This window comes from Ammospiza nelsoni, chromosome 22 (genome assembly GCF_027579445.1).
Source record: "Ammospiza nelsoni isolate bAmmNel1 chromosome 22, bAmmNel1.pri, whole genome shotgun sequence".
NCBI lineage: Eukaryota > Metazoa > Chordata > Aves > Passeriformes > Passerellidae > Ammospiza > Ammospiza nelsoni.
This window is the reverse complement of record NC_080654.1, coordinates 5,651,756-5,659,599: the sequence shown is the minus strand read 5'-3', so window position 1 is coordinate 5,659,599 and position 7,844 is coordinate 5,651,756. Positions and strand designations below refer to the sequence as shown.

The 7,844-nt window shown below is 53.7% G+C and overlaps 1 protein-coding gene across 1 annotated transcript; it reads right to left on the bottom strand.

Moving 5' to 3' along the window:
* Positions 1 to 903: 903 nt before the first annotated feature.
* DDOST (dolichyl-diphosphooligosaccharide--protein glycosyltransferase non-catalytic subunit) lies at positions 904 to 7,680 on the bottom strand. The gene is made up of 11 exons (XM_059487422.1): positions 7,520 to 7,680; positions 6,324 to 6,434; positions 6,004 to 6,090; positions 5,044 to 5,147; positions 4,213 to 4,307; positions 3,805 to 3,898; positions 2,899 to 3,047; positions 2,171 to 2,318; positions 1,928 to 2,048; positions 1,478 to 1,584; positions 904 to 1,397 (listed from the first exon to the last, which is right to left on the bottom strand). Exons 1-11 carry the CDS (start codon positions 7,656 to 7,658, stop codon positions 1,248 to 1,250), a joined length of 1,305 nt encoding a protein of 434 aa, XP_059343405.1. The 5' UTR covers positions 7,659 to 7,680; the 3' UTR covers positions 904 to 1,247.
* Positions 7,681 to 7,844: the final 164 nt, after the last annotated feature.

Genomic DNA, 7,844 nt, shown 5'->3' with positions numbered 1-7,844 from the left:
CCGGTCCCCGTGTCCCCAGGGCTCTTCTGGGCTCCCCGTGTCCCCTCTGGGCTCCCCGTGTCCCCGGGGCTCCTCTGAGCTTCCTATGCCCCGGGCGTTACAGCTCACCGGCGATCCCCGTGTCACCGCCGGCACCGATGTCCCCAAGTGTCCTCCAGCCTTTGCAGTCTCCACAGGGCCCCCTGTGCTCCTGGTGGTCCCTGCTGTCCCTAGGTGACCCCCGGTATGTGCCCTGCCCTGGGTGTCCCTGTGCCCCTGGTGGTCCCTGCTGTCCCAAGGATCCCCATGGGTCCCTGTGTCCCACCTGCTGCCCCCCCCAAGGCCCCTTCCCCTTCATCCTTTCATTCACTGGTTCCTCTGACCCCATCGCTCCCACTGTCATTTCCCCACCTTCCATCCCAAACCAGCCCAGGAGCACCCCAAGAGCCACTCACTCCATCTCACACCTCTGCCTCCCCTTCAGCTCCTCCACTTCACTCTGTTTTGGGATCACATCTTCCAGCTGTTTTTTTTCCCCTAGACCCCTCAGTGTGCATTTGGGGGCAATCCCTGGCCCTTGCTGAGCCTTTGGTGTGTCCCTGAACTTACCTGTTTGCATGATGGGGCACAGACGGGGTTTTGACCTGCCCTGTTCTCCTCCATGTGCCTTTGGGGACACCCCAGACCCTTTGTTGTGCTTTTGGGGTGTTCCAAGTCCCCCTGTGTGACCCAGACTCCTCCTTTTCCCTCTCAGCACCCTCCAGCCTCCCTCCCACCCTGAGGAATGCCTGGAGCAGGCAAGGTGGGGACACAGCCTCAGTTCTGGGATTGCATCTGAATGCCCCAGGCCATGAACTCACCTCACTCCCAGCCAGGGTGAGAGGAACAAGACTTTATTTTGAACTGGGAGTTAATCTGCAATTCAAATCATTCCAACTCCAACCCCAATCATTCCAGCCCAACTCCAATCCATCCAAATCATTTCAGCCCAACCCCAACCCCAATCATTCCAACAGTGGAGTGAGCAAGCATTGCGACTCATCAGTAAAAACTGGAAGCATCCTGGTCCCGGGTTTGCAGACACTCTGGTAACAGATTCACCCCCCAAAATTTAATTATCGTTCTCAATAACCCCCCCAGGTGTAAAAATAAAAAAACCAAACACAGCCCCACAGTGCATCTGGCACCCACCAGTCCTGACACAGATACACAGAGGCTCTGACACTGCCTGGCCCTCCTGGCATCAGAAAAAGGCTCCCACGGGGAGCTCAGTCAGATTTCTCCTTCTCCTTCATGTGCAGGAACACAATGCTGAACATGAAGAGGCCGACCATCATGGAGAAGGCACCGGCGTAGTAGGGATAGGCCGAGGGGATGAAGCGCTCGTACTGCGTGTGCTGGAGGGGACGCACGGACACCTGCACGGGGACAGAGCAGCCCTTGCAGCCCAGGGCAGCCTTTCCTCCAGGACAGGGGGGATTCACCCCCCAACACTTACCTGAGTGGAGGAGTAGAGGTGGGTGTATCCCAGCCGGTTGTAATCCACTTTGAACTGGAACACGCCATAAACATCCGGCAGCTTGAACTGCACGCTGTATTTGCCACCTGAGGGGAGACAGGGGTGACACTGAGGGGACAGGAGAAGCTGTGGAAGGTGAAAACACCCCCAGTGTGGGGCCAGGGCAGCGACGGGGACACCCTGTTCCACTTGAGGGGGATCTGTTCCTCTAGAGGGGAAGCTCCCTCTCCTCCTGACAGAACTGCTGTTCCTCTAAAGCGGAAGCTCCCTCTCCTTGTGACAGGGACCTGATGCTCCTCTAGAGGGGAAGCTCCTGCTCCTCCTGACAGGGATCTGCTGTTCCTCTAGAGGGGAAGCTCCCTCTCCTCCTGACAGGGATCTGCTGTTCCTCTTGAGGGGAAGCTCCCTCTCCTCCTGACAGGGACCCACCGTTCCTCTTGAGGAAGGTGCGCACGAAGGGGTCGATGCGCACGAACTCCAGCTGGATGTCGTCCCCGTCGAAGGGCACCCACTTGCCGTCAGCGAGCTTCTCGATCACGATGCTGTACTCCTGGGACAAATCAAGCAGCGATGCCTGAGAACCAGTGCCAGCCCAATCGGAGCCCCAGCGCTGCCCAGCTCCTCCCTGGGGCGGCTCCCGTGTGCCCCGCCCTGCCAGGCCGGCAGCCTCACCACGAGGTCGGTGACGGTGTAGGCGTTGGGCGGCGCCAGCTCCCCGACACGGTGGTGGGAAACGGCACCCACGCGCAGAACGCCCTCCTCCTTGAACACCCAGCGGGACAGGGCCACGGCCAGCTCGTAGTTACCTGTCTGGGAGTACCTGTGCAACAAGAGAGGTTGAAGCAGCTGAGAAAATACCCCATGGCTGTGGATGCCACGGGACAGAGAGAGAGAAACGGCAAGCGTTTCTCACAGCGGCTTCTGAGAAGTTTTAGGGAGCTGGAAACATGTGATAACTTGTTGACTATAAACAATTTGCAGGTAGTGTTCTTCTACTTTATTTTTCCATTCTTCTCAAGGACAGCGCATGAGAAAGGTGTTTCTGTTAGTTAGCCAATAGAATAGAATCTATTGTACCACTCTCGTGGTTCTTTTGAATAAATTCCTCTTTGCCTTTTCTACGATCCTGCCTCTCACCTGTTCCTGCCCTGACCCCAGTGCAAGAGTGACGCATGGCCTAAACCCAAACCAAACAGGTGAAAGCAACACAAACTGAGCTGAGGTTAAAGGAAGGAGCTGCTTTCCAAAGCGCTTTGTTCTGCTACAGTAAAGGATGTGTCACCCCAAATCAATTCAAGCTTTCTGCTCCTTCCCAAAACACAAACATTTGTTGCCTGTTTCCCAGGAATTCTGCCCTCAAGGGGTTCCCCAAACATCCTCAGTCAAGGAAGCCAACTCACCTCTTGGAGCCTGGGGTCGCTTTCTGCACGGCAGAATTGAAGAAGGCGTCGCTGAAGAAGTCGAGGGAGCCGCTGAAGACGACGCGGGCGTTGTTGCGCGCCTGCAGCCCCGCGATCAGCAGCGTGTTCTTGCCCACGGCGTGCGGGTACTGCGGGGCAAATGGGCACAGTTTGCTCTGGGGTGGCACAGGCTGGCTGCAGGAGCACCAGCTGCAGTTAAGGAGTAACCATGAAGCCCAGAAAAAGCAGGAAGAGGATTCTGGTAGGACTCCAGCTGGGATGGAATGGGAGAGATGCTTTGATCTAGGCTGGCCTCCCCTCCAGAGCATGGAGGGCACGTGTTCCTCATGCTGAACACCTCCTCAGAAAGCAGAGGAAGGCAACATTGGGAAGTGTCACAGACATCTTTTATGAAAAATCCTTTCCTTAGGATTTTTCCTCCTGAGAAGCTGAGACGCCTCAGGAACAAAATGTAAACAATGATTATCTGCTGCTGTGGAATGCAACAGGTGCATCTGTGATTGGCCCATGTTGGATGTTTGTAATTAATGGCCAATCACAGTGAGCTGGCTCAGACTCTCTGTCCGAGCCACAAGCCTTTATTATCATTCTTTCCTATTCTATCCTTAGCCAGCCTTCTGATGAAATCCTGTCTTCTATTCTTTTAGTATAGTTTTAATATAATATATATAATAATAAATCAAGCCCTCTGAAACATGGAGTCAGATCCTCATCTCTTCCCTCATCCTAAAACCCCTGTGAACAGCGTCACAGGAAAGCAGCCAACAGCCCAACCAAAATCAATCAGGAGATCAAACACTCCAGGATTTTCCCAAGCATCTGAAGTTAGAGGGACTAAATCGTAGAAGCACAGCTCAAAACAGGAGAGAAAGGAAGGGAGTGTACCTGAGTGATGGGCTTATCTGGGAAGAAGGAGTAGGAAGTGGAAGAGCCAGTGAGGATATCCAGCACCAGCGGGTTGTCAGGATCAGCCACCATCCTGCAGGGAAAGCCACAGTGAGCAGCACGAACAGCCCCAGGGTCCCCACACCCAGAGGAACGTGGGGCCACCTGCTCAAGCCCATGGACCTTCTCACCCTTCTACCTGCTGAGAAACCAAATATTTCTTCCACTATTTTGTTAGGTACCATTCCTAAGTCAACAACTAAACTGCTCTGGAGGATTTCCTTCTAATTTTGTTTGAAATCAAGAGAGATTTGTTAAGCTCATGTTAATATCCCCAGGGGCTGACCCCACCTCACAGCAACACTCCAGGTTCAACTGCTCTTCCCCCACCTGAGCCCTGCTGCTCACCCAACTCCTCGGAACAGGATGGGGTTCAGTGCAGCCTTGCCCACAATGGTGGGGGCCTTCAGGAGGTTCTCAGTGTCAGCCACGATCAGTGTGTGCTGGGGAAACAAGAGATCCATGTGAGGTGAGTCAGGGTCTAATGACAAACAACAGCTTCTCAGTTAAAAGTTTATTTTACAGACAATTACAACTGTTGGGTGAACGTTGTGGTTCAATTAAAAAGCAAAACAACAGTATTTTTGTCTTTATGATCGAATTAGGTTAATACTGATCTTCAAGGAAATACCAACTGCCACTTGATAAAGACAGCAACACCTACAGTGTTTTATTTCCCTGCATTTAGCAACCTTCATCCTCAAACCAGGACAACATGCACATACGTACTGCTTCAACAGCTCACCTTAAACAAAAATTACCAGAGTATATTTAGCTCAGACTTTAATATAAGTTTTAATTTTAAAATGCTGGATTACACCAGGCAGACAAAATTGTAGAAATGTTTCTGTGTTTCTATACTGATCTGAAAATCTGGGACTGAAATTGAAGTGTTGCACTTGGTGTCTGACACACTTCACCCTCAGGTGAAATTCCCCCCCAAGTTTCAAAGAGATCCAGAACCAGCATTAATCACTGCCTGCACACGGTGACCATCTGAAACCAGAGCCTGAAGCATCCTGACAGCAGCAGAACTGAATGCTGCAATAGGGATTATTTCCCACTTTCCTGGGAGGAGTGGGGGAGAGAAGGGATAGAGGAAAAACAGGAGGACAGAGGATTCATCCCTGCAGCTCTGCACCCATCCCAGCAGGCAGGAGCAGCAGGCAAGGCCCTTACCTGGCCAGGGTCAGAGATGTCGTAGTTGTGGTGGTCGATCACTGCTGTCCTCTCCTCATCAAACTCAATGCCACACTCGCTGCCCAGCTCTCGCAGGGGGTCACCTGCAGGGACAATGGATCCTCTGTCACACCACGCAGGGACTCAGCACTAAATTCAGCTGAGAGTCATGTGTTCAATGCTCTATGAGCCAAACCCCAGGGAACAACATGAGCTCCCCACTGAATTCCTCTCGGAACTCAGTGCATCCCTCCAGGTGTCCAGAGTTGCCAAGGACCCCATCAGGGGGCTCAGAGACCCTGGCATGCTGCCCAGAACACCTGGAGATTTGATTTTGACCCTTGGAGCAAGTTGCCAATTTTGTATGAGGACATGAAAGTCACACAGGTTTGAACAGTGTAATAACAAAATGATCACAGGGTGAAAATGTAGATTTTAGGATTTTTGGTCTAGGGGTTATGGGGACAAAATGGAGGAATCTGGGCATGTCCAGCCTTTCTTCTTCTTCTTCTCCATTTTCTGCAGTGAGTTTTGGAGTTGGTTTAGAGTAGAAGCGCACTGTCTAACACAGGTGATTGGTATTGGGAATGAAGTGTCAATAGGTTATACATACTTTGTAGTATAAAAGGACAACACAGAGTGCCTGTGGCTGCCCTGCTGAGCAGATCTCGGCTGGGCAGAAAGAAAATTTTATACATAAGAATCAATAAACAACCTCAAGACCAAAAAGTGAAGAGCCCAGACTCATTCTTCAGTTGTGCAGGCCAAAGCAGAGACAGAAACAGAGACACCCTGCACATCTTGGGGCAGCAATTATCAACAGCAACCCAAAAAATTCCCACTGAACATGTTACTAAAGGCATGAATCAGCCATTTCCTCCCCGAGCAAGCCCTGAGGTGACCAGGAGGAGCTGCCTTTGCTGCAGTGAATGAATTCCCTGCAGGAACACCTGCACTCACCGATGTCCGAGCTGGCGGCGACGAGGACGCTGCCGCCGCCGTCGATGAACGCAGTGATGGTCTCCACATTGATGTTCCCACCAAAGTCTGAAAGCAAACAGCAGCAATTCATGGCTGGAGCTCAGAAACACCCCCCCAGCAGAATTAAACCACAGCAAATCACCAAATCAATGGAAGAACCACCAATAAAGGCTTGGACAGAGCTGCAGTTTGCTACTGAGTACATCCAAAGCACAGGACTTAATTAAAATTCACAGAGCAGCTGGAAATGCCCTTCCAAAGACGAGATCAAGCTCCACAGGTTTCCCCTCCACATTTACCTTCTATGGATGGGGAGAAGATGATGAGGTTGTCATACAGGAACTCCCCATATTTTATCAGGGACAGGCCGGCGTCATCTGCTGTCCAGAAGGTGAGGTCGAAGCCCCTGTCTGCAGCCAGGACACAAAAGGGACACATGGAGCAGCACAACTGCAGCAGGAGCCAGAGCTTTATTTCCCCAGTGAAGGAGCAGTCTGGAAACACTGCCTTTTAAGAGCAGGGGCTTTTTAAGAGCAGCACCTGAAAGTTCCCAAATAAACCCAAGGAGTGGATCCCCTGAAGAGCCCTGATGTCAAAGGATGCCTCACTGTCACCCATCAAACAGGGACTGATGCTGCAGGGGACCTAAACACAGGCACAGCTGAAAAAAACCCCATCTCCTGCCTCATTCTGACCAGAAGATCCCAAACATTCACCCCCTCTCCTCCAGGGAACCCCAATGTCCTCCCTCAGACTGGCACAGGGTTCCCAATCCTCTCCCTCTGCCTGGCCAGGGGACCCCCTACACCAGGGAGCCCCAATCTCCTCCCTTGGCTTGGGGTCTCCTTCTTCTCACTCAACCTGCCCAGGGAACTCCAACAGCCCCCCCTTGCAATCTCCTCCTTCAGCCTGACATGGGGACACAAATCTTCATTCTGACCAGGAGAACCCAAACAAGCCCCTCTCCCCAGCAATATCTGTCTCCTTTCCTGCCTGCCCAGGGGATCTTGATCTCCTCCGCCATTCTGACATGGGGAGCCCAATCTCCTCTCCCATCCAGGCCCAGCGTCCCCATCACCTCCCATTGACTGACCAGGAGACCTCAAACCCCCCATTCTACCTCAGAGGACCCCATTTTCCTCCTCCACTCTGACATGGGAACCCCAAACACCCTCCTTTTCCGCCTGGAAACTCCAATTTCCTCCCTTTGCCCGATGCAACCTCCCAAATCTCCTCCCTCATCCAGAACAGTGAACCCCAACACGCCCCTCTCCCCTAGGGGACCCTGATCCTGACGAGAGGACACAGCCCCTTCCAGCAAGGGACCCCTGGCTGCGCCCTCAGCCCAGCCAGGTGACTCCCATCTCCTCCCTCGGCCTGACCCGAAGACCCCAAACCCTTTTCCCTCAGGTAACCCCAACCTCCTCCCCCATCCTGACCCTGGGTCCCGCCCCATCCAACCCCTCCCGGCATCCCGCCGCGGCCCGCTCGGTACCCGCGAGGCTCCGGAAGAACATGGAGTGCGTGTCGCGCAGGTTCCCGTTCTCCAGCAGCACCAGCGTGCGGGGCCCGCCCTCAGCGCCCGCCGCCAGCACCGCCAGGAACCCACACACAACCACAGCGGCCGCCGCCATCTTGCTCCCGGTCGCCGAACTACTCCAGAGGCGGGCAGCCTCCAACCAATCAGCGCCAGCGCCGAGCGGCCTCCAGCCAATCAGCGACAGACAGATCCTCTCCTCTGGGACGCAGCGCACGCGCTATCGCGACTCAGCGCGGCCGCCATCGCCGCGGAACAGGGAGGGCCCCGCCGCCGTCCCCTC